This window comes from Thalassophryne amazonica, chromosome 3, assembly GCF_902500255.1.
Source record: "Thalassophryne amazonica chromosome 3, fThaAma1.1, whole genome shotgun sequence".
In the NCBI taxonomy this organism is placed as follows: Eukaryota; Metazoa; Chordata; class Actinopteri; order Batrachoidiformes; family Batrachoididae; genus Thalassophryne; species Thalassophryne amazonica.
In genome coordinates, this window is record NC_047105.1 from 109,257,891 (window position 1) to 109,283,972 (window position 26,082).

Consider the following 26,082-nt stretch of genomic DNA (forward strand, 5'->3'; position numbering starts at 1 on the left):
TGTTCAGTTACACCACAGCACTTACCAGAGTGCCACTGCTACCCATGGTGAGGGGACTCTTAACCAGAGTGATAGTCTTGGTGACACCTCCCACCACAGTAGTGACCACCTGGGCCTGTTGGGCCACTGTGACAGCACCAGTTTTGTGCACAGTGATGATAGGTCTGGTGGTCGTGGTGGGAGAGGCAACAGTAGCAGTGCCCACCTGGGCTGCAGCAGTCTTCAGCATGCGGGTGGCCGGGTTACTGACCTATAAGCACAAGATTATTCTGACAACTGACAGAACAGCATAAGATTGTATAAGTGACATTTTATGTGATTTGTACCATGACAGGGGAAGCCACTTTCACTGTGGTTGTGCCAGGAGAAACAGCTACTGTCTTGAGAATAGTGGCACCTGCAGGAACACTGAGCACAGTGCCGGCAGATGAAGGAGGAATCTTCTGTGTTGCTGCTGCAGCGGCAGCTAAAGCTGCCATGCCACTCATCTGAGGACTGCTTCCAATGGGCTTGGGGGGGGACAAAAACAAACCTATTATTAACATCTATCCCTCAATTTCAGGGTATATTCTTGCTCGATTCATATGACGATATAAAATAAGTCATTTTGATTATACCGATCCTTGTGTGGTCTGGGCAGGCACTACCATTCGAACACCAGGAGGAAGTGACGTTACAGTGACTGGGGATTTCCCAGGCTGGTTCGGGCGGACAGTGAGAACAGATGCTCCAGTGGCAGACTGGGGAGCTGCAACTTTTAAGATGGCTGTAATAACAAGACCAGATTATTTGGCTTCATGCAGAGCTTTGTGTAATGCTGCTTCGAGTCTTGCTTCTGAGGCAGGTTTTTACCTGTCTGTGGTAGACTCTGAACAGAAGGCGCTGCAGTAGCCGGTGCAGGACTCTTTGGAGAGTTCACAGGCAGTGAGGGGGTTGTGCTCATAGCTGGCGAGGCTGCAGCTGGAGTGGTGGGGATGTCGTATTTCTGCAGCTGCAGCAAGTAGGTATCAGCAGTGGAGACAGCACCCCAGCTCACCTCCAGAGAATTTGTGTTGGCACGGACTAACTGCACCCTCGCAGGGGCATGTGGCCGCTCTGGTGGAATGATGCAAAAAAGAAACTTAGGCGCACCACACTACCTCAGAAAAGTGATGTCCACCAAAGTGAATCGCAATGACTAAACCACACGACAAAACACCCACCGGTTTCCAGGTACCAGAGGTCTTTACAACACACTTGATTGTTCCAAGCTTTACGATAACCATCACGACCACTCCAAACATACAGCCTGGAATTGATGGCCACGGCACAATGGCCAGCGCGGGCTCTTGGGATATTGTCCTCAAGAGTATCCATTAATACTGTTTCCCAGCACATGGTGTCTACAAACACACACAATCAGCATTAGCTGGAACAACTGTTTTCCCAATGTTAAATCTATTGTAATAAATACGGAGTTAGACAAACCAAGATTTAGACAGGCAAGAGTGTTTGTGCACTTCCACTCTTTCTCGTGTGTGGCAACTTTAACATCATCCATTACCAAAGGTACCCATCCTCCAAAAACATACATCCTGTATGTTGAGAAAACCACAGTGAGGTGCTGTTTCCAATCAGTTTGTTCTAAAGTCAATGTCAATATTCTCAAACACATCCTTAGAAATAGCCCATTTAAGTTGTCTCACTTGTTTGTGATTGTGGTGGCAGAGTGAAGACTTCTGGGAAGTGGGGCTGTGCCACTGACTGACGGTTTGTTCCATGTTAGAGTATCTGGGGTGAAGATAAAATAGGAGAGGTATTAGATAAACGCACCTGCAGATAATGACATGCAGTCATTTAAAAATAAATAAATAAATAAAAATTTGAATTACACCATTGTCAACCCCTAACATGCATCTTATCCTGAGACTGGGGCTCTATAAGAGTAAGTAATCACATTTAAAACCCACTTGCTTTGCTGTGAGAACAACACAGACTCAGAATGTAGACAAAAGGGTCTTCTGAATCTTTATGCCCACTCCCACCATTTAAACTTTAGAAAACATACCAATATCAAGTGTCCACAAATCTCCAAGACGACAGCCACTCATTCCTCCATAGATTATCAAACGGGACTTCCTGCTCGTCTTTTCTGTGTATACCACAGCTGTGTGGCTCTCACGGGGAGGAGGTAGAACTCCATAAGTGATTGGAATATCCCAGCCAACCACGCTGGAACCCGCACGAAGCTCAAGGATGTACAGATCGTTCAGGTATCTGAGTTTGGAGGGAAAGTCACATGATTATCCCATTATGAGTACTAGGGAGAGTAGAATCTCTACATGTTATTTATCTGGAAGACCTTTTAGACTTGGGCTACACAATATTTTGTTTCGCCATCGTTACTGTGATGTGCACGAGTGGTAGCCACGCCGCAGGACATGGTAAGACCAATAAAACAAAAATATAATGCAATGCTAAAATACCCTCAGCGGTATGAGCATAAAATAGGAAACAGAATGTGACCTTTTGACCTCTAAAAATAGGTCAAGGTTAGCCATCTTTGAACTTGTCCAAAGTCTGTGTCCCAAGAATGCTCCCTGTGAATTTGAAGACCCCGGCAGTAATAGGAACAGATTTATGCTGAGCAGAGACAGATGGACGGAAGGACGCAAGGCCTTTGCGATACCCGATGGCTGTATTTTGGCCTCAGGTAAATACAGAACATAATGCTAAAGGACCCTCAGCCATATGAGTATGTAATCAATGAAAGCATGTGTAGAAAGAATGTGACCCTTTGACCACTTAGAATAGGTCAAGGTTAGCCATCTTTGAACTTGTCCAACGTCTGGGTCCAAAGAATGCTCCCTGTGAATTTGAAGACCTTGGCAGTAAAAAATGGAGTTATGCTGAGGACAGACAGACAGACATACAGTCATATTTTGACCTTGGGTAAAAATCTACTTATTTGCTGCTCAAATTAAAATAACTGTTCTTGTCTTCCATGACTAAGGCCTGTCTGATAGAACATACTGTAATGTACTCCAGTTTAAAGTAGACCTGCATTGAAATAAATGTGGTCAGATTTCAGAAAGAAATAGCTGATATGTATTTATAAGACCCTTGTGAATGCAGTAAAGTAAATCTGTAAGCCCAAATTTGTAATTCAGCGGAGAAATCTTCGTTTAAAAATGACAAATTTGCAGCTAAAATTTAGCCCTCCGCAAAAACAGTTTGTACAGCCGTATCAGTTCCATGACGTCAAGGACAAGACGACGCGCTCCCGCCTTGAAATTGATTTTATCTGTTAGTAATGTTACTTATACACGTCCTGGTTTCAACATCCAAAAGTAAGCTGCAATGAATGTGAGATACAGATCTGTGTGCTCAGATCAGCAACGACATCGACAGCAGGCGCCGTTCTTCCTCTCCCGCTCTCTGCCTCCACTGCGCTTATTAAGTCTGCAGGCTCATTAACGAGCTCGTTAACCGCCAACACGGGCCACTCACACCGCACGTGTCTGCTTTGCAGCCGGTGTGCCAGATTCAGCGCACAACACCGGCATAACCTCTCTGTCTACTGAATGGAGCTGCAGCACACTTGGCACAAGTTTGAGATTACGCTCGCTGTTTTAATGCGAAGCGGCCGGTACACCTGTTGCTGCAAGGACAGACTTCTTGTGGCAAAATCCACAGCACCGCACGTCTCGGTAATCGGAGCCACAGAGCTCCATGGACGCTGAGAGAGGTTTATATATTTTTAATGACTTGGATTCTTTGCGGGTCTCGCCTCCATATCCCGCGATGGTACCGGAGGCGAAAGACAGTAGGTTTTCATTGCGACACCACTCAATCAAACGGGCGTATGAAAAAGAAAAAAAAAGAAATGTGTACTCACCAAACGTGCCGCAAGACAATATGAAGTTTTAAAAAAAGTAGATCCTTCCGTATAAGACAAGAAAAAGGTGCAGATGCAAACTGACGTAAATCAACAAATTACAGTTGGCGCGCAATGCATGCTGGGAGAGAGGGTCTTCTCTGTGACGTCTTGGCAGCGTCCATGATGAGAGGGACAGTTTTGCGGAGGGCTAAATGTTAGCTGTAAATTTGTCATTTTTAAATGAAGATTTCTCCGTTGAATGACAGATCTGGGCTTCCAGATTTACATTTACTTTGTGTAAATGTAAGTCATTTTTTGGTCCAAAGATCTGACTGCATTTATTTCAATGCAGGTCTACTTTAAAGGTTTTGCATACACCAAGTTTTTGTCATTTTCCTGCTAGTAAGTGGCATGCAGACACTGCATGTAAAGTTAACCGCATGTTGTCACAAATGATGGCCTCTTGTCTGTGCCCATCGCCATTAAATTCTAGGGAAGAAGGTACCTAGAAACAACACAAACCTGTACTTAAAAGTTATGATAGTTAATTATTTTATTGTGTTGTGGCTTAATAAAAGGCTCCAAGTTTACGCATTCATGCTGAACTGCAGGATTTATATTCTGGACTTTTATTGTGAAATATCAGAACAGAAAAACAGCATGTATTCTTTGAATTCTAACTGTAAAAAGCTGTCCTGGTGAAGTGTCAGAACTTAGAATAGTGCTTATTTTTTGGGCACAACTGTGCTGAAAGTGTGAAAACAGGAGAAAAATATTTATCCAAAAACACAAATCAGAAACAGTTGTATGAAATTAGTTTGGATACAGAAAGGATAATGCTGACTAAAAACAGATAATTTACTGAAAGCTCCTTGCACTGTCCCTCAACCTCTATTTTTAAAAACTTATATTTTATTTTCTGTGCAAATGTATTCCCCTACAAATGAATGATCATCCTAATCATTCCCGAATGAGTAACTCTTTCAAAATGGAGCAACTCAAGCTAGATGGTATAAATTCCTGTAACCCCCCCAACATCACTGTACATATTTCAGGCAATGATAAAACAATGCCACCTTTTTTCCCCCAATTATCACCCATCCTGGCTTCAGACATAGTTAAAGGAAAAATTACCTGGGAATGTTGTTTTTCGGATCCTCACTGTCATTAGCTAGTCCACCAAACAGGTAGCATTTGCTGCCCACCAAGGAAAAACTATGGCCGAGACGGGGACATGGAGGGGGACCATTTTTTGGATTTTTTGCTTTCAATTTCTTCCATTCCCACCTGCTGGCCTAAAAGAGAAATAATAGTCAATCATGATGACTGATAATACAAATATGTGATCACATGACATTCTGACTCAGTTATAAAGCAGGATGTGCATCAGTTGACTTAATTTAAATATAATGCAATGCTCAAATACCCTCAAACGTATGAGCATTGTCTTCTTTATAATTTACAGTTGTTTAATTGGTATCCCAGTGAAAATATGTATGTATGTGTCTATATATATTATATATATATATATATATATATATATATATATATATATATATATAGTTATACATGTAGTTATTTATATAATTATTAAGATCTTTTTGTGTTACCTACAATTTGTACATGTTCAATAAAGCAACTCAATCAATAAATCATAAATATTTACAGTTACGAGCTTTTGACAAGAGCGGATGTTAGCATGCACGCTGATGTACACAAAATGTCTTATAAATCACTCCAGAGGTGTTATCAGGTTACAAAAACAGCATTTTCAGTTTTAGAAGTGTTTATTTTTTGATAGCTTTAATACAATATATGAAAAAGAGATTACATTTATACACAAACAAAACTGTTTGCAGCTAGCCTGTGATGTCACCATGCTAACGTCCGCAAAATATCTTGCAAATAACTTCAGAGGTGTAGGTTCCAAAAACAGTGTTTTCAGTTTTAGAAATGTTTATTTCCTGCTAGCTTTAACAGAATATACGAGAAACATGTTATATAAACACATAAATTAAGCGGTTTTACAGAGACCTACCACTGATGTCACTGAAGAACATGTGACTTTTTAAATCTCTTAAAATAGGTCAAGGCTAGCCCCATTTGAACTTGTTCAAAGTCTGTGTCCCAAGAATGTATATTTTATTCACAAGGATCAACAGTGCACGTTAGTCTCGTTCTGTTTTATAAGCATGGTGCAGACAGCAGCACTCCATCAGTCAGTGCTGCCTTATGATGCGCATTATCTAGAAATCCTTCAAACTGTCTTTTCAGCAGCCTAAACTAGAAGTCAACTGATTTGTTTTTTTAATGAGAGGGTTTTATAGCATGTTTCCCCATTTACCAGCATGCTGTGGCACAGATATCCTAGATAGATATCCTAGGATGTATTCCCCCTCACCCTGGAAATCTTCCCGCTCCCTACCCCTTCTCCCTTCAGACACAGGCAACATTCCTATAGGGCAGCACTGATTAACCAAAACCTTCCCATCAGGATAGAGCAACCTTTAAACTCTATATTTCATAGATGTTTTATGGTCCCAGATGAAGCAGTTTGATTGATGGTGAATGAATGGTATTCTTTCTGTATGTATCTATAGCTATCTAGTAATATTTCCTATTCTGAACTACCTTTAAATCCCCTTTCCAAATATACAGACCTGATTGACAACCTGAAATATGTGATGTGATGGAAAATACTCCAATTTAGTTTTGCATAAAATATCCACAGTGTATGTATAGAACACACAGTACCATACCATCTTTTTTTATAAAGCACTTTACTACAACCAAAGCTGACCCAATGTGCTGTACACTAAAACAAAGTTAAAACAAGACATGTATCTAAACAAGTTAATGAATAAATATAGAGTAAGCACACAAACACAATAGTATGCAAAGAAACAATGAAAATGAGGGGCCTATAATGTCTGCCACCTTTCTCAAATCTCTTTTGCACAAACTAGGTCATAAATATAAAGCGTGGCAGATAGGAATCATCAGAATAATAAAAATGTAGTATGAAATTGACAAATATGATTATTTGAAACAGTGTGATTCTCACTGGACGAGCAGCTCGGCAGGGGAAAGAATTAATAAAGATGTGTTCAAATCATTTTTATCCACTAAATATTACAGCAAAGTGGTTTAAAATTTTAGTAGCATGAAGAATGAGTCAAACGTTAGAGTCCCAACTGGTGTTGAACTACATGGCAAGTTACCCCACAATAAGTGAAGATGAAATTTATTCAAAAGAATGAAGTCCCTGGAACAGATTCTTCTCTACCTGCAAAAATCACTTCACTTATTATACTGACAGTATGATAATAGCCAAACAATACTTTGGTTAGTTTTTCAACACCCAGTATCACAGCAATAGTTTGCTGTAATGAACATTTTAATTATAATTAAAGTTTTATCTACAAGTATTTGTAATCATATACCTACATTCTGCTAGTACTAATGTAATCATAAAATATTAATTTGGTGTATTACACGACATGTTTTACTGTAATCTGAAGTTTGACCTAAATTAGATGACATCTGACCTCAAGCAAAATCCAAAAGGTCAAGGTCAATCACTTATCCCAGGTAATGGTTTATAATCAATGACAATGTGCATGAAAAATTTTGAGGCAAAATTTTGAAAATTTTGACCAGGAAAGTTGTTTAGTTGAATTTAGTGTTTGACCTTCCTGTTACCTTGACCTTTGAGGCACAATTTTGAAAATTTTGACCAGGAAAGTTGTTTAGTTGAATTTAGTGTTTGACCTTCCTGTTACCTTGACCTTTGACCTTAAGCTTGATCCTTTTGTGTACTGAAAGGTACCTTACTAGGGATGGTATATGTTGCAAGAGTCTGCGATATATACTGTGTGCTGCACAGCGAGTTAAAGGTGAAAAATGCAATGATTAGAAAAAAACATAACATACATACTGACAAACATTTTGGCTTTTTTTTGGGGGGGGGAATATCCAGGGTGTGGAGTAATATCCTAGGACAACTCCTGGGGGGGAAGATGAACTGTTACACCGGAGCAACTTATATAAAGCCCATGTCAGGTGTCGCCATGTTGGCAACAGCAGCTGCACTGATTCTGACTATATTATAATGAACTCATTAATGCATAAGAGGGTGGAGAGGGGTGGCTCTTGTGTGACAAAAGAAGCCTGAACATACCCCGGTCTCGAGTTCAAACCACCTCAGCTAACAGGCTAACCTCGTTTCGGGTGTTTCTTAAATTATATTTTTGGGGACATTGTGGTATTTCTGCCATTTTAAACAATAATTTAGGCTTCCCTGTAACATTACCAAAATTATCCTCTTTAAAGTCAAAGTGAAAGCAAATCTCTACAACTTGACATAAACTAAACAAAAATATCACAGTCAAGATTAGGGATGGGTATTGAGAACCGGTTCATTTCGGGTATCGTTAAGAAATGATTCGATCCACCAACATCAATAAGCATTTTGCTTAACGATTCTGTTATCGGTCCTTCAGAGTGGCAGTTATTTTGGGGGGTGTTTGTCGGGAAAACGATAATTTCTCTACATTGATTAAAGACCCTGCAGCGGGTCCGTAATCAACTTTTCTGCAGCGCGGCTTTGCTTTGAACCTTAAACCAATCGAAGCAGTGGTTCGCAGATTGAAGCAGTGCTTCAATCTATTGCTTCGTTTATTCCTTCTTTCGCTTAATTTTCCCCCGCTAAAACCCTAAAGAGCATACGTCTGAGTATTATTTACCTTTTTATGTTAAACTGGCCTGTTATGGTCTTCTGAAACAGTTGACAGATGGATTTTATAACTTAAAAACGGGAGCGATGCTAACGCGTTAGCATGTCACGTTCAGGTGCATTTGTTTTCAAATTGTAATATTTTTTACATTTATTTTTGTTTATATATTAATAATCTAATGATTATTATATACAATATATACTTATTATATACACTTTTAGAGAAAGAGACAAAAAGAACCTGAACAGAAACAACAGAAAATATAAAACCAACTAACAATGAACATAAATAAATACATACAGAAATAAATAAGTGTTTCCTGTGAACACCTAGTGACTCTTACACCTCAATTTCATCCCTGACTTATTTAAGGTTAATGACAGTTTGTTTCGGTCAAACCATATATTCAATATGTTAATTTCTTCAGTGATTTCCTCCAGAACTATCTGCCAAGCTGGAAAACTGCTGCATCCTAGTAAGAGCAGAATACTACTGGAATGAATTTGAATAAGTTGTTTTTTTGGGGGGGGGGTTTCCCCTCACCAAAATGGATGCTGCACTCACTGCAGTTTATTGTCTGGAATAGTCCCAGATTGCATTTAGAGCTTCTGGAATTGAAACATTTTCATGCGAGTGGTGTTGGGGGGTAATTTTGGGTTTCAGCTTTTTTTGTTTTTCACCACCTTTATCCCTGAATATGTCAATCGTGAGTCACTTTTGTGCGGATTAATGTTACTAACTGGGACTCCTGTCTTGTTGGAGAAAGAAACGAGAGTCATCCTCCATTCTGTTCACACAGCTCCAAACGCTACGCGGCTCTCTGCCGAGTCAAGTTAGAACGATAGAGTTTAGTCGGAATTAATAACTTCAAAGCAAAACACAGTTTTGTTTATTTTTATTTATGTCCAGAGATCAAGCATACAGTGACCAATTTCATATTTATTTCCTTTAAGATTCAATGAAATACATAGAGATTCTGTAAAGCCTACTTTTAGTACAAAATTCACAAGGTATCGATAAGGGAATCGATAAGGAATCGGATCGATAAGCAGAATCGATAATGGCATCGATAGATAAAATCTTATCAATACCCATCCCTAGTCAAGATGATGGGTTGCCTAAGTAATAGCCCTTTTGCTATAACACATGTAAATCAGTTTTTCTTGCACGTTTCTCCAGAGAAATCAGGAGATGGAGACATGAGCATTGCCATGTCACTAAAGAGCACTCTTAAAGTTCAAAAGGTGCTGCTCTGGATGTTTGGCAGCGCTTACTCCACCTACGCCACAGCCAACCCATATCTGAATAAACACGTGGACAAGACACCGAGTGACCTGAACAGAACAAATGAAGTCCTAACCCTCTCCATCTTAGTTATCGAACAAGCTAAGCCAACAGGCTAACCGTGGTTCAGCTGTTTATTCATATTTTGGGGGACTGGGTGGTGGTTTTCATATCACTTAGCATTGATGTGGGCATTAAAATTCATGACTCACTTATTTCCTTAATAATCATGGATTAATTGGTCCTAACATCATCAAGCCACCAACGGCTGCTAAAAGCTCCAAAGCCATCAGCATCCAAAAAAAATGCGTTATTGGACTGAAGGTCATCCATCGCCCGTTGCAGTCCCATACCTATTTGTAAGTGGGCAATAGTTTCATGCAGCCATGTCATAATAATAAGAATGTAACAATGCAACCTCAAACTGCATTGTAATAATCACTATGGAGACCAATTCCCAGGTTTTTACTGGGGACACTGCTCAAAGGAAAAACAAGGCAACAAGGAACAATTTGTGCGTAAATTGGGATTTTATTGGCATGGAAAAGGCGTGGAAATTTAAGGAAAAAGGGCATGAAGGCTACAGTGCTGAAGTTGGGATGTGACCTAGATCTTCAAGGGATGCACTCTTGCTGCAACTGAAATAACTGGAAGTTTATAGAGGTCAGAGTTCACATACACAATTTTTGGTGACCTTCAAAAGTAAGTGAAGGCCATTCATCATCAAACCTGACCTAGGCCTTCAAGAGATGTATCTTTACTCCCAAAACCTGTGTTATTTCTTTGAAAAATTATTGGGAGGACAGTGTTGAGGATATTTTTGGCCTTATGACCTTCAAAATTAGGTCAAGGTTAGTCACCATTGAACGTGGCCTAGACCTCGAAGGGATGCACATTTGCAACAAATTTGAGAAGTCTGCTTGAAATCCTTTGAAAGCTATTGAGAGTACAGTCTGCATCGGAAATGGACACTACTTATGGCTCTATAACCTTCAGCAATAGGTCAAGGACACTCATCATCAAATTATACCTAGACCTTCAAGGGATGTATCCCTGCTGCAAATGTGGAAAACGTGTTTTAAATCTATGATAAGTTATGGGATGTACAGAGCTTTGGACAGACGCACGGACTGCATTTCTACGTTTCTGCGTCAGGGTAACGGCAGACAATTAAATAACAGAAATTTCACTTGATGGAAAAACTGGAACACAGATGTCTTAGATGATTTGTTATTATAATTAACCACACAACCCATATCATTACAGATATTTGCAAAATGCTCAGAATGGACAGATATGGTCCTTCGCAACATCCAGCTAGGGGGCACTGTGCTACTGGTGACAAAGGTCAGTTCAGTGGCACATACTAGCTATCAAAGGAACCAGGCCCCTAATAATGTATAGCCAACTTTATAGCTTAAAAATCTTAAACTAAGTGGCCATTAAAACAAAACAAAAAACCCACTTCCCACACCTTACAATTGTCATGGAGGAATAAACTAGCAGTAGAGACCAGTTTTTGGTACAAGGCTGTAAACATTTTCATCTCTGTTCTAACATTGGACATTTTAACTTGGACTTCTATGGCAATCTGCTCCATTTTGGAGCCAGCCTCAAGCAGCCAGTCAAGGAACTGCAACCTTCTCTTGTTCCTGGTGTGCCTCATTTTGGATGGCCGAAGTTTACCGTTTGGTAACAAATAAGGTGCAGGACATTGTGAGGATTGGCAGCATTGCAATCACTAGTCACTGTCCTCTGACCGAAAAAGCTAACCATACAGTATTTTGAAAGACTGATTACCTGTAATTCATAGAGATCATTGCTGTACTTTCCATATTCCACCATTCCACCAAATACCAGCAATCGTGTGCCATCGCAGACAAATCCATATGCAGCGCAGCCAGGCGGAATATCACCACGGACTGCTGGAATAAACCATTGGTTTGTGGCTGGAAAAGGACAAAAATAAAAACACACAACATAAAGATTGATATATGTCAAATATTCAAAGTTAAAGCAGCAGTACCCTTTAACATTTTTATCAACTTAAGTCATAAAAGGGATTTTCTTTTGGAGTAATGAATTTGTTCTTCAGTATCCAAATAAATGATTCACAACCTTATATCACCAATATCATCAAAATGTGCCTTTTTCTGGTAACAATTTCTGATTTTAACCCAAACAGTTTAAAATACACTGGCATGACACAATATCTATGGCAATGTTAATAGATTATGTGTTGCTGTTTAAATTAAAATTGTTGCTTCTGAAAAATCTGATTATGTTTTTGTACATGCATGGACAACATTTCATTATCAGTGTTAATTTAATGTTCTGTGTAATTCACTTTCACACAAACCACACCACCACATACCCCATGTAATGTCAGTTGAATACGAACTCAGCACATTAGCATTATGGCTGTAATGTGCAGTAACAATAATATAAATGATCTGAAGTTGTGGCTGCTTACGTGTTTCACAAGACCTGTGTCAGCATCATGCAGCCAAAGAACATTGTTAACCTTCAACTGACCAATTAAAGTTCCAAAAAAGGATGTAAATTTTAAGTAGAGACAAAGAGACTGACACAGCCAGTAAACAATGGCCACTGAAAATGCCTTTAGGAAAAAAACGGGACAAAATTTGGGCATATTTAACACCAAACCTTTGCTGGAAATGTGAGACAACAGTCTTGCAGGTCTGGTGGTTCAATTGTCAATGCTATCATGATTTAGTTGCCAAAAGAAGTCAATATTTGAATCACAACTTTGAGACTAAATATGCATTTTCCATAATTAGAAGTCAGAAGTGGTTTCCATTAGCAGTGGGAGGTCCACTGACTTTAGAGTTATACTGGCTCCAAATTTATGTTCACTTCACAATTTTTCTAAAGATCTTCAGAGTGAACAGCCTGACAGCAGAAAAAGTTACAAATGCTGGGAAAGTGTTTGCTGTCACTGCTTGGATAGACTCCAGCACCCACAACCCTTAATTGGAGTATGCGATTGACGATGAGTGAGTGAGTAAGCGATACACCTCACCCCCATTTTTTTTTTGTTTTTTCAAACGCCTGTGCACATGTCCGAATCACTTCTGGGCCATTCCATATGAATTCAAGAAGTGGCTCCCAGCTTTTGGTCTCAGATTTGCGTCATTTTCACACATTTTGAAGACTATGGGCTGAATATGAAAAAATCCAAAATATTAGGTTCATACTACAAATAGGTTTATTTCCAGAAGGGTCCAAAAAGGGGGCACAGACATCTATTTTCATTAAAGGGTCATATTTCTCAACATATAACAGAGTACGCCTTGGCACCCCCCCCCAACTGTAGCCATTGTCGATTTTATGGTTACTATATTTATAAAAAAAAAAAAAAAATCATTACTAGTAGTAATAATAATAATTATATTACTACTATTATTATTATGACTATTTACAGTGCATCTGGAAAGTATTCACAGTGCTTTACTTATTCTATATTTTGTTATGTTACAGCCTTATTCCAAAATGGATGAAATTTTTTTTTTTTTTCATAAAAATTCTACACACAATACCCCATAATGATAATGTGAAATAAGTTTTTATATTTTTACAAATTTATTAAAAATAAAAAACAAATGAATCACATGTACAGAAGTATTCACAACCCATGCTATAAAGCACAAAGTTTAGCTCAGGTGCATCCTGTTTTCACTGATCATCCTTGAGATGTTTCTACAGCTTAACTGGAGTCCACCTGGGGTAAATTCAGTTGATTGGACATGATTTGGAAAGACACACACTTGACTACATGTAAGGTCCCACAGTTGACAGTGGATGTCAGAGCACAAACCAAGCATGAGGTCAAAGGAATTATCTGTAGACCTCCAAGACAGGATTGTCTCGAGGCACAAATCTGGGGAAGGGTACAAAACCATTTCTGCTGCTTTGAAGGGCCCAATAAGCACAGTGACCTACATCATCTGTAAAAGGAAAGGCGTTCGGATCTACCAAGACTCTTCTTAAACATGGCCGCCCGTCTAAACTGAGTGATGGGGGAGAAGAGCCTTAATCAGGAAGGTGACAAAGAACCTGATAGTGACTGTCAGAGTTCCAGCATTCCTCTGTGGAGAGAGAACTTTCCAGAAAGACAACCATCTCTGCAGCAAACCACCAATCAGTATGGTAGAGTGGCCAGATGGAAGCCACTCCTTAGTAAAAGGCACATGGCAGCCCACCTGGAGTTTGGAAACAAGGCACCTGAAGGACTCTCAGAGCATGAGAGACAAAATTCTCTGTCTGATGAGACAAAGTTTGAACTGTTTGGTGTGAATGCCAGGCATTATGTTTGGAGGAAACCAGACACCATCCCTACAGTGAAGCATGGTGGTGGCAGCATCATGCTGTGGGGATGTTTTTTTTTTTAGCAGCAGGAACTGGGAGACGAGTCAGGATTGAGGGAAAGATGAATGCAGCAATGTACAGAGACTAGTGCTGGGCGGTATGACCAAAAATGTATATCACGGTATTTTTCTAAATTATATCAGTTTCACGGTATTTGACAGTATTTTTTTCTTTTCAAGCACAACTGGGTGTTTGCCTTATTTTCTAATGATTTAGAGAATAATTACTGCAATAAAATGGCTTGGGATGGCATATTCTACTGTTATGAGGAGTGAATATTGTAGAAAAATGAATGTCCACACTAGTATTAATGAAGAGGAATCAGAATGCTTGATTGTTGTAGTCAAAATACAGACCTTTTTATTATGCAAGTTTTCCAACTTAAACATCTTTTGAAAACAATGTAAACTATATGACTCATGTAACTCCAAAGTAAACATAGTAACTCCAAAGTAACTGAAGTAAAACTTCTTTATTCCCTGAACATTCAGTAAGGAATCATCCATAAATAAATAAATAAATAAATAACAAACAGAAAAGGCGTGCAGCTTGCTTTAACTTTACCTGCAGACGAGAAGGACGAAGCTCGTAGTTTACATTCCTGATATTCCAGGACATGTTTGCGGCTGAGGTGGTGGAGTAAATTGCTCGCGTTTCCTCCTGCTGCTACAACTTTAGCGCGACAGCATTTGCATAGTATTGTAGTTTGGTCGACGTTGAACTTTTTAAACACAAAGTACTTCCAAACAACGGACACAGCTCCTCGTTTCGGTACAAGTTCTTCCGTTTCAGTTTCTCGTTCTGGTTGTTCAGTTTCAGAACTTCCCCGTTTTGCCATTATGCTCACTGCTAAACATCCGTTCACTCTACACGGGCTGTACTCATGCTGCTTGTTTGGTGCAACCGCTAAACTGTCCCCACTCAGACAATGCCCTGCGGGCACGGCGTTCCGCCGCTCAGCGCAACGCACTCACCGGTATGGAGATATTTATAAAATTCATATCATAGAAAAAAAAACAAAAAAAAAAACACCGGTATTCGGTATGAACCGGTATACCGCCCAGCACTAACAGAGACATCCTGGATGAAAAGCTGCTCCAGAGAGCTCTTGACCTCAGACTGGGGCAATGGTTCATCTTTCAGCAGGACAATGACCTTAAGCACACAGCCAAGATATTAAAAGAGTGACTTCAGGACAACTCTGTGAATGTCCCCGAGTGGCCCAGCCAGAGTCCAGATCTGAATCCGACTGAACATCTCAGGAGAAACCCGAAAATGTTTGTGCACCGACGCTCTTCATCCAACCTAATGGAGCTTGAGAGGTGCTGCAAAGAGCAATGGGCAAAACTGGCCCAAAGATTAGTGCATCAAGATTGTGGCATCATATTCAAGAAGACTTGAAGCTGTAATTGCTGTCAAAGGTAGTATCAACAAAGGATGGAGCAAAGGCTGTGAATACTTACGTACATGCGATTTCTTAATTTTTTTAATACACTTGCAAATATTAAAAAAAAAAAAAAAACTTCATATCATTATGGGGTGTTGTGAGTAGAATTTTGAGGGGAAAATTAATTTAATCCATTTTGGAATAAGGCTGTAACATAAAATGTGGATAAAGTGAAGCGCTGTGAATACTTTATAGATGGACTCCATATAGGACTTTCCCAGGAATCAAAGCACTAAACAAACTGAACTAATCATAAAAAATACACTGCAGCAATGCAATAAAAATAGCACACTGCAGCAATGCAATAAAAAATGTTTCCTGGGAGTCCACATAGAGGGGAACCTGACCTGGGTCAGGAACGCCACACACTTAGTAAAGAAGGCACAGCAGAGACCCCACTTTCTAAGAATCCTCAGGAAAAACAAACCAGAGATTGCTTGTGTCTTTTTACCACTCCAAGATGGAGAGTATCCTAACATACGGCCTCTGTATGTGGTTTACCAGCTGCATGGGGGCAAACAGGAAAGAGCTCCAGAGGGTTACCAAAATGGCAGAAAAGATCACTGGGTGCCATCTACCCACACTGGGGAACCTTCATGGCTCTTACTGTCTCAGGAGAGCCAACACCATCCTAAAGGACTCATCCCACCCTGACCACTCTCTGTTTGAGCTACTGCCATTGGGCAGACAGTACAGGGCTATTAAAGAAAGTACAAATAAACTGAAAAACAGTTTCTACCCAACTGCTGTTAGAGCTTTGAATGTCACTGGAACCAAATTGCCATGTCACATGCCACACTTGAAAGGAGTGCAATATTTGTTTATGTGCAATATCCTCTGTACTGAAATATTAAGTTTTGTACATACTATTCTCTTTTTGTATAGTGGTCTCTTTTTTGCTGCTATGTACTTATAATTTTTTTATTTTGCGCTCTGGACATACCTTATTCATTCTGTTAATTTTAATGTTCATTTTATTTTCTTCCCCAGACTTTTCAAGTCTGTGCGCAGTTTACTCAGGTTTATATTTGCAATGAAAGGCTGCCCCTTATCTTTCGTTGTACCTGTTACAATGGCAATAAAGAATCTGTATCTGTACCCCACCTCAGGAGACTCAGAAAATGGATTTTTAAACCAAAAACCCTCTCACATTTCAAAGGCTAAAATAAATAAATAAAATTAAGGCATTATCTGTTATACTTTAGAGAGAGATATGGCTCTTTGAAGACCGCAAGAAAACAGGTGTGCGCACTCCCTTTTTGTGGACTCTTCTGAAAGGAAACCTACTTGGAGCAGGATCCTAACATTTTGGATTTATCATATTTGGTCCATAATCTACAAAATACATGGAAATGAAGCAAATCCGAAATGGGGAGTTTTTTTTTTTTTTTTAGAGATTAGATATGGGATGACCTTTATAGCCAAGGCAAAGAAGAGCTGAATGGGAACTCAAAGGACACAGCACCTTTTTACATTCATTGATCGATAAACAACCTGTAATGGCTCAGCGGAGACAGGCACCACGGAACCTGCCAAAGCCTTAGGAAAACAACTAACTGCAATACACATGTATTGGTGTTTTATAGTCCCCCATTTAGTGAGGAACACGGGCTTTCCTCCGTAAACAAATGTGTGTCTGTCATCAGACACTTGATGACATATTCACCTTGTACAATTATTGTGCAGATGCTTCACCCATGGCGGTGTTGCATTGCATTCTAAATCAATACTAAAGCGATAACTATCCTTTTTGTCCTAAATTAAAAACACCAAAAACAAGGAAAAAACAGCAATAATTTTGTGATTATACCACACAACTAAAGGTATTTATAGTCACTAGACTTCAACAGGAGTATTTTGTTTGGGTGCAGGGTGGGTGTCAAAGGGGACTTTTAAACAAATAATGACTATGAATAACTCAATTGAATTCCAGACTAAGCATTTTTTATTCTTGGACACTCATAAGTTGTGATGATGCGAGACAGAACTGGTACAAATCCTCTTGGTGTCACTCTGCATATTTGTTTAAATTTTAATGGCAATTTTGGGCATTCTTGGATATTTCTGTCAAGTCTGGGTTCAGGACAATCCTCATGCAAATTTTACACCAAGATTGTGTGGCGTGATTGTGGACACATATTCCTCACAGCTCCATTTTTTTTGCAATCTTGCTAGAGTCTTGATAGTGTGATGCCAAAACATGGCAGTTGTTGATTCAATCATGATGACTTATCTTTATGTTGTAATGTTTTTAAAAGTATTTTCATTACAGTAAGGGCTGAAGATGTAACATGACAACTCCCTACGTTTTGTATACAATTTTAACAAAGTCAGAATTATATAGTTGAGAACAGAACTTTTAAAACACGAAAGTGAGGGCCACTGTATTTACTACTGTCCAAAACATCCATTTTTTCCTTCAGCCCGCCTTTTTAAAGTGCAGTAAACCCCTCCTCCACCAGAGGGAGACAAACGTAATCAGCGAATTACAATCTGGTGAGGCCTCTTCACTGGTGACAGTAGCATCAGATAAGAGAACAAATATAAACTGTTATTTTACTGTAAGCGTTATTAAAATGTTTCAAACTAAATCTTACCGGTGTTGTATACATGCAATTCATCAACTATTCCTTCGTTCCCACCACCAAAGACAACCATAAGCTCCTTTATAGCCACGGCTCTGTGTCCATGTCTGGGTCGGGGAACAGGACCGGACCATCCGAGGACCCGTTTCCACCGTGGCTGCAGAACAGACGCCGTGGTCCCAGACACCGCTGATCCAGGAGCAGTCATGACTTCTGTCGGGCGAATAACAAAGCAGTATTTTTCTTAACCGGGGCAGCAAAAGCCACTTGAACCGAGAGCTCATGATCAAAACAATACGAGTAAAAAAAATTTAAAAAAAATTAAACAAAAACAAAGCTACAGTTGAAGACAACTGAAAAGAACTGGAAGCTGCAATTTTAAAATCAACGCGTGATACCGAATATACACAACACATTACACGAAAACTATCCAACATCCAACTTTTGGTCTTAGTTTGTAGCTATCAAGCCAAACAAACACCGGCTAACGCTGCTCGCCGGGAAAATGGCGGAAGTTAATGAAAATGGAAAAACAAGAGACTTAACGAACTGCAACAACACACAAATGACAACACAGACCATAAATTTATACGCATTTTATCCAAAGAGAATCAAAAGCAGCCACAGCAGACTGTTCACCAGCAGCTCCGTTAGTAGGAGTTTGTATTTTCATGCTTCTCTGGGAGTCGCCATATTGTAGCTACCACAGTTAGCAAATTCTGTACCTTTTAAAAGCACTTATTAACCTGATAAAATACAGCCCACGATACTGTAACACCTGCAATAACCACAAAACCTGATTTTCCGCATCCCCTCAACAAATTAGTGCGGCGCGGCTCTCAAAAGAGCTTCTATTCCGCGTTAGCACTAACCGGTTCACTCAGTTAGCTAACAATCTAACAGCGTTAGCCGCTCGGCTAGCATCTGTCAAAACCGTCACAATAAGTTTGCAATTAAAGGCACTACGATACTCATACATTTCTATATGCATAGTTTACCTGATAAAAAGGTCACTGCAACAGTGCTCCCAGAGTGCAGCTAAGCGGAGTAAAGGCGGTGTTATTATGTTTCATGCCGCCTGTGGAAGCAGCCATCTTTCGGACAGGCGGCCTACGAGCTCCCACAAGAAAAATGGCCGGGCCACAACAAAACACAACAAACTGCACAATGCGTGCACATTTGCGCCTTCTACTCACATATTTTGATGCAGCAATCCTAAAAAGATGGGTAGGCGAGCTAATGCCGCAGCAATAATCCAAATTCATTCGATTTGTGAAGAAATATTTGCTCTCATGCCTGCCTGGAAGCTGCCATCTTCTTGACAACCAGAGGCGGAGGAAAATGGAGCTGCTGGCGTCGCCCAAACTAAACATGGCGGATGCTCGCGGAACACTTCCCACACTGTCCTTCACGTTGTGCTCATATTCGCACTTTGGAAGCCGGAAATCGTATTCTTTGTGAGAAACTGAGACGACAGACAGTCAAAAACTTTGCGAAGAACAAATATGTTAAAGCACAGGTAATTACGACAACTTATTTTACAAAGCTAGGCTTATTGTCCCTTACTAAAGATGGCGTCACCGGTGTAGCGCCGCAGTATTTCAACATTTGAAGAAAGACGGAGCTTATAAAGCTCGAAACTTACTTTGATATACGAAACAAAGATCACGTATTTGCGGCTCGGTACATCGCCCGCATTTACTACACAATACTAATTTACTTTGTTGCCAATAGAGGGAGCGCACATTTAGTGTAAATTTTAAGTAATTATTTGGTCATTTGCATATAAAGATTGAACAACGTCTGCCAATGTTTGAATGGGAAAGTGAGTCCAAATTTTTGACTGGTACTGTATATATATATATATATATATATATATATATATATATATATATATATATATATATAAACTCATACACGCACACACACAGTGGGTACAAAGAAAACAACCCATAGATGTCCATAAATGAAATTATGTGCATCAAAAAGTAATGACCCAGGGGAAAAGTATTGAACATGCTTACTGAAATGTATTTAATACTTCGTACAAAAGCCTCCTGTATGGAGAAACTAGTCTCATGCATTGCTCAAGTGTGATTATGGCCCATTCTTCCATATTCTTCGAATCTTGAAGGTTCCGTGGTCCTCTTCTATGAACTCTGATCTTTAGTTCTTTCCATATATTTTCTGTTTGATTGGTTGGGCCATTCTGGCAATTTTATTTTCGTTCTCTGAAACCAGTTACTCATACTCATCTTTCAACCACTTATCCAAGATCGGGTCACGGGGGCAACAGCTCCAGCTGGGGACCCCAGACTTCCCTTTTCTGGGCCACATTGACCACCTCTGCTTTTCTGGGCCACATTGCCCACCTCTGACTGGGGATCCCAAGGCATTCTCAGGCCAGTCTGGAGATGTAATCTCTCCACCTAGTCCCGGGTCTTCTTCGGGGTTTCCTCCTAGATGGATGTGCCTGGAACACCTCCCTAGGGAGGCGCCCAGGGGGTATCCTTACCAGATGCTCAAGTCACCTCAGCTGGCTCCTTGCAACGCAACAGAGCAGTGGCTCTACTCCGAGCTCCTCATGGATGACCGAGCTTCTCACCCTATCTCTAAGGGAGACACTGGCCACCCTCCTAAGGAAGCCAATTTTGGCAGCTTGTGCCCACGATCTAGTTCTTTTGGTCATGACCCAACCCTCGTGCCCATAGGTGAGAGTAGGAACGAAGATTGACCAGTAGATCGAGAGCTTCGCCTTTTGGCTCAGCTCCCTTTTCATCACAACAGTATGTTAGAGCGAATGCAATACCGCCTCTGCTGTGCCGATTCTCCAAGTCCACAAAACACATGTAGACTGGATGGGCATACTCCCAGCCCTCAGGCACCCTCTAGGATCCTTGTGAGAGTGAAGAGCTGGTTGGTTGTTCCACAACCAGGATGGAACCCACATTGTTCCTCTTCAGTCAGAGGTTTTACTATCAGCTGTACCCTCCTTTCCAGCACCCTGGAGTAGATTTTACCAGGGAGGCTGAGTAGTGTGATGCCCCTGTAATTGGCACACACTTTCTGGTCCCCTTTTTTAAATATGCGGGAACACCACCCCAGTTTGTCACTTCTTAGGCACTGTCCCAGACCTCAACATAATGTTAAAGAGACATCTCATCCAAGGCAGTCCCTCCACACCAACCAATTAGTACTGCAGATAACTGAAACAATCTTTAAAATTGTGCCACATGCACCAAATTTGGCACAAATACTCCTTAGACAGTACCCTTTTGAAAAAGCAGACTATCCACTTGATTTTTTTTAATAGGCGGCCAAGTAGGGGTTAATGAAAATTACACGGAGATCAAAATTTACAAATGCTCCAATCATATTGAAAAGTATACCACATTATTCATCTGATCATAAAGATTCCACAAAGGTATAGTTTGGACTATCTTTGACTGAATGTTATGAAGTTATGGGGTAAAAACAGCAAAAACACTGACAAAGGTCAATTTCAGTTTGTTCAGGGTGCCAAAGTTGCTCCAATTTGGCTAAAAGTGATGCAAATTATCAGATGAGTGAATATGGTTTTAAAAAGGAATAGTTTGTACCATGTGTCATACTTAGTTATCATGTTACAGGGTAACATGTCATATGACTCCAATGGCATCAATATTGTTTGACCTTTAGTTTGCACAGGAAACATTCATCATGGTCAAAAACTATTTCACTTATTAATCAACATTGGGCTAATCCAATGATCTCTCAACCTTCCCCTCCTCCCCATTGACCAAGATTATATCAAGTTATTGCCATTTCAGCTGACCACTGGAGTTTGAGATGGATTGACCACAAAAATGCAAGGGGGGGAGGTGAAGATAAACTGTGACAAAAAGGTTAAAAAGCCTACAAGTAGACACAGCAAAATGTGCCATATGTTTGCCCAGGGGTGTAGCACCAAATTCTGGGCCCTAGGTACTAGCCATATTGAGCCCCCCCCCCCCCCCCCCCATTGTTTTATTCATGGAAACACCACATTTCTAATGCATAGTCAAACCAGGTCTAAATTGTATACCTTAGATCACACCTGGGAGTCAGAAGCCTTTTTAAAGTTGGGGGAACAATATTGAGTGGGGGGGGGGGTCTGTTTGTAAATTGTAGCATTTTCTAGAAAAATGGTGCAATTTGGTGCATCCCTGTGCATTTTAGCAGACATATACCCTAATGTTAACTTGACTACAAATTACTGTTTGGGATATAAGATCTACAGTCACAGCAAAATATCTAATTTAACACAATTTTCCAAAATAAGTAATTAAATAAAAGAAAGTGTAATTCATTGCTTAACAGTGTGTAATTCTCTTTGTGAAGAAAAAACAAAAAACATAATACAATATTCTCCAATCAAACCATTAAAGAACAGATTACCCATCTTATAGTCAATGTCATTCACTAAACTCTGTCCATATTAATAACAAACAGACTTTCAGAATATTACTCCCTTAACCTACAACTTGTAGGTTAAGAGAGTAACCTACAAGTTGCCTGTGTCCCCCCCATGGGACACAGGCAGCGTGCCGCCTGTGCGCCTGGACTAAACCATTGTAAAACTGTGCAGGGGTGGGAAGGGCCCTCAGAGATATTTCAGTATTATTGTTAGAGCAGAATTATGTTTCGCAACATTTATACATTAATTCTAATTATATTCTTTTACAACATGAATTGTATGGACATTAATAAAATGCAACAAAAAAATGTATTTAATGCCAGTTTTTTGTGGGCCCCCTGCCATGCTCTGGGCCCTGGGTACATAGTACCCTTTACCCCCCCCCCCCCCCCAAGTCCAACGCCCCTGTGTTTGCCATTGCCACCACAAGTTCAACAGTGCCAGCGGAGCGGGTGCAGGGGGACCAGAGAAGGAAGAACTCGCTATTCAGGGAGGTTCGGAATCGGAGGAGCAGGAGACAGACGACGTGACCCAAAGACAGACTGAGGAGGACATCAGAACAGCTACTGTCAGCCCAGTAGTACTAGTAGTTGAAATGTCTATGAAGAGAGACGTTTCATGTAGGGATGCATGGCACCATGGTGGAGTGCTGTTGTTTGTGTGTGTGTGTGTGTGTGTGTGTGTGTCTCGGGGGGGGGGGGGGGGGGGGGGGGTTAGCTGATACACACATAAGCTTGCACGCAGTCAGACAGACACAGAAATAATGATCGCCTGTGGAATTAACAATGAAAATGGTTTTGAGATGTGTGTAATAATAATAATAATGATAATGACTTACAACAGAAAACGTTAAGAAGTAGAAAAACGTTAGAACAGTTAGAAAACAGATTCAATACAATTTAATAATTATTAAAATTGAGACACATCTTCACTAAATTGTATATGGGGAAATTGTAGGCTAAAAAGTGTGCTCAACATAGCGGACGTAATAAAATTATTGGCATTTATTTATTTATTTATTTGTCTCTCTCTGTTAGCAGGATTACGTCAAAACTACTGCACAGATTTTGATGAACTTTTCACCACAAATACATATTAAGCCTTGGAAAACTCCATTAAATTTTGGAGGTGATCTGGATTCGGGATCAAGATTTCACTTTACGAGTGTTGTGAAAGTGTAGGAACACGGACCCACAACAGGGGGCATACAAGAACGGGCAATGGATAAGCCAAACAGTAACAATTTAATGTTGTAAATTTTGCACAACGGAATACAGACAACAACCAGTTTGGGACTACAGTCAATTACGTTGGGTGACGTGTGGGCAGGCTTGAGGATAGGAGACGCCCGTCCAGAACCGAGCCGGATCCCACACGGCCCTCACCGCCAACGGATCTGAAGAACACCGGAGCCGCCAAGTCCTGGGTCCCCAGGTGGTCACCGTCTCCAGCTGTCAGACCTGGTACTGCTGGCAGAGAACAGAAACAGTACAGGTGAGTGTGAGTACGCACACTCAGTAATCCCACAGTCTGTGTTCTTTTGGGAGGGAGCACCTCCACCTCCAGTCACACACTCGTGCAGCTCCTGTCTAACCACTTATCTGGTTGGGGTGTGAAGCGAAGCCGTCGCTGATCACACCAAACGCCAATCCCACAGATAAGGCAACACCACAGGATAACGGCTGCAAAGAAGTTCAGACTATTAGTCAGCGTTAAGTGTAGCAGAGAAATTACCTCCAAGGTAGCTGATTTCTCGGCGAGGAGGTGGAGTTGCAGTCCGGCCTTTATGGTGATGGTGATGAGTTGAATGAGTGACAGCTGGTGCTGATGATGAGTGACAGCTGTCACTCCCAGTGGCTCCGGCGTGCTTGAAGCCCGCACTCCAAGCAGGGCGCCATCTGGTGGTAGTGGGCCAGCAGTACCTCCTCTTCAGCGGCCCACACAACAATGAGGTCTGTCAATAAAGTATAGGTCCTTTTTATTTTTTTCAAAAACTATATGGATTTCATTCATATGTTTTTACGTCAGACATGCTTGAACCCTCGTGCGCATGCGTGAGTTTTTCCACGCCTGTCGGTGACGTCATTCGCCTGTGAGCACTCCTTGTGGGAGGAGTCGTCCAGCCCCTCGTCGGAATTCCTTTGTCTGAGAAGTTGCTGAGAGACTGGCGCTTTGTTTGATCAAAATTTTTTCTAAACCTGTGAGACACATCGAAGTGGACACGGTTCGAAAAAATTAAGCTGGTTTTCGGTGAAAATTTTAACGGCTGATGAGAGATTTTGAGGTGATACTGTCGCTTTAAGGACTTCCCACGGTGCGAGACGTCATGCAGCGCTCTCAGGCGCCGTCGTCAGCCTGTTTCAAGCTGAAAACCTCCACATTTCAGGCTCTATTGATCCAGGACGTCGTGAGAGAACAGAGAAGTTTCAGAAGAAGTCGGTTTCAGCATTTTATCCGGATATTCCACTGTTAAAGGAGATTTTTTTAATAATGATAATGACTTACAACAGAAAACGTTAAGAAGTAGAAAAAACGTTAGAACAGTTAGAAAACAGAATCAATACAATTTAATAATTATTAAAATTGAGACATCTTCACTAAATTGTATATGGGGAAATTGTAGGCTAAAAAGTGTGCTCAACATAGCGGACGTAATAAAATTATTGGCATTTATTTATTTATTTATTTGTCTCTCTCTGTTAGCAGGATTACGTCAAAACTACTGCACAGATTTTGATGAACTTTTCACCACAAATACATATTAAGCCTTGGAAAACTCCATTAAATTTTGGAGGTGATCTGGATTCGGGATCAAGATTTCACTTTACGAGTGTTGTGAAAGTGTAGGAACACGGACCCACAACAGGGGGCGTACAAGAACGGGCAATGGATAAGCCAAACAGTAACAATTTAATGTTGTAAATTTTGCACAACGGAATACAGACAACAACCAGTTTGGGACTACAGTCAATTACGTTGGGTGACGTGTGGGCAGGCTTGAGGATAGGAGACGCCCGTCCAGAACCGAGCCGGATCCCACACGGCCCTCACCGCCAACGGATCTGAAGAACACCGGAGCCGCCAAGTCCTGGGTCCCCAGGTGGTCACCGTCTCCAGCTGTCAGACCTGGTACTGCTGGCAGAGAACAGAAACAGTACAGGTGAGTGTGAGTACGCACACTCAGTAATCCCACAGTCTGTGTTCTTTTGGGAGGGAGCACCTCCACCTCCAGTCACACACTCGTGCAGCTCCTGTCTAACCACTTATCTGGTTGGGGTGTGAAGCGAAGCCGTCGCTGATCACACCAAACGCCAATCCCACAGATAAGGCAACACCACAGGATAACG

The 26,082-nt window shown here is 40.7% G+C and overlaps 1 protein-coding gene across 2 annotated transcripts in view; it reads right to left on the minus strand.

Annotated features, from left to right (window-relative positions):
- Positions 1 to 19,899, minus strand: part of hcfc1a (host cell factor C1a) — a 37,076-nt gene extending 17,177 nt beyond the window's left edge. Inside the window, exons 1-12 of one of the 2 annotated variants that reach the window (XM_034167280.1) lie at positions 19,497 to 19,899; positions 18,313 to 18,513; positions 11,680 to 11,828; positions 4,994 to 5,154; positions 2,048 to 2,256; positions 1,686 to 1,770; positions 1,468 to 1,574; positions 1,203 to 1,382; positions 853 to 1,095; positions 618 to 766; positions 327 to 509; positions 26 to 250 (exon numbers count right to left, since the gene is read on the minus strand). In XM_034167280.1, coding sequence (XP_034023171.1) covers positions 26 to 250; positions 327 to 509; positions 618 to 766; positions 853 to 1,095; positions 1,203 to 1,382; positions 1,468 to 1,574; positions 1,686 to 1,770; positions 2,048 to 2,256; positions 4,994 to 5,154; positions 11,680 to 11,828; positions 18,313 to 18,508 — 1,887 coding nt within the window. In that variant the 5' untranslated portion in view covers positions 18,509 to 18,513; positions 19,497 to 19,899. Of the gene's footprint in view, positions 1 to 25; positions 251 to 326; positions 510 to 617; positions 767 to 852; positions 1,096 to 1,202; positions 1,383 to 1,467; positions 1,575 to 1,685; positions 1,771 to 2,047; positions 2,257 to 4,993; positions 5,155 to 11,679; positions 11,829 to 18,312; positions 18,514 to 19,496 lie in introns of those variants that run through there. The other variant, XM_034167279.1, reaches the window with a different exon arrangement.
- Between the last annotated feature and the right edge of the window lie 6,183 nt (positions 19,900 to 26,082).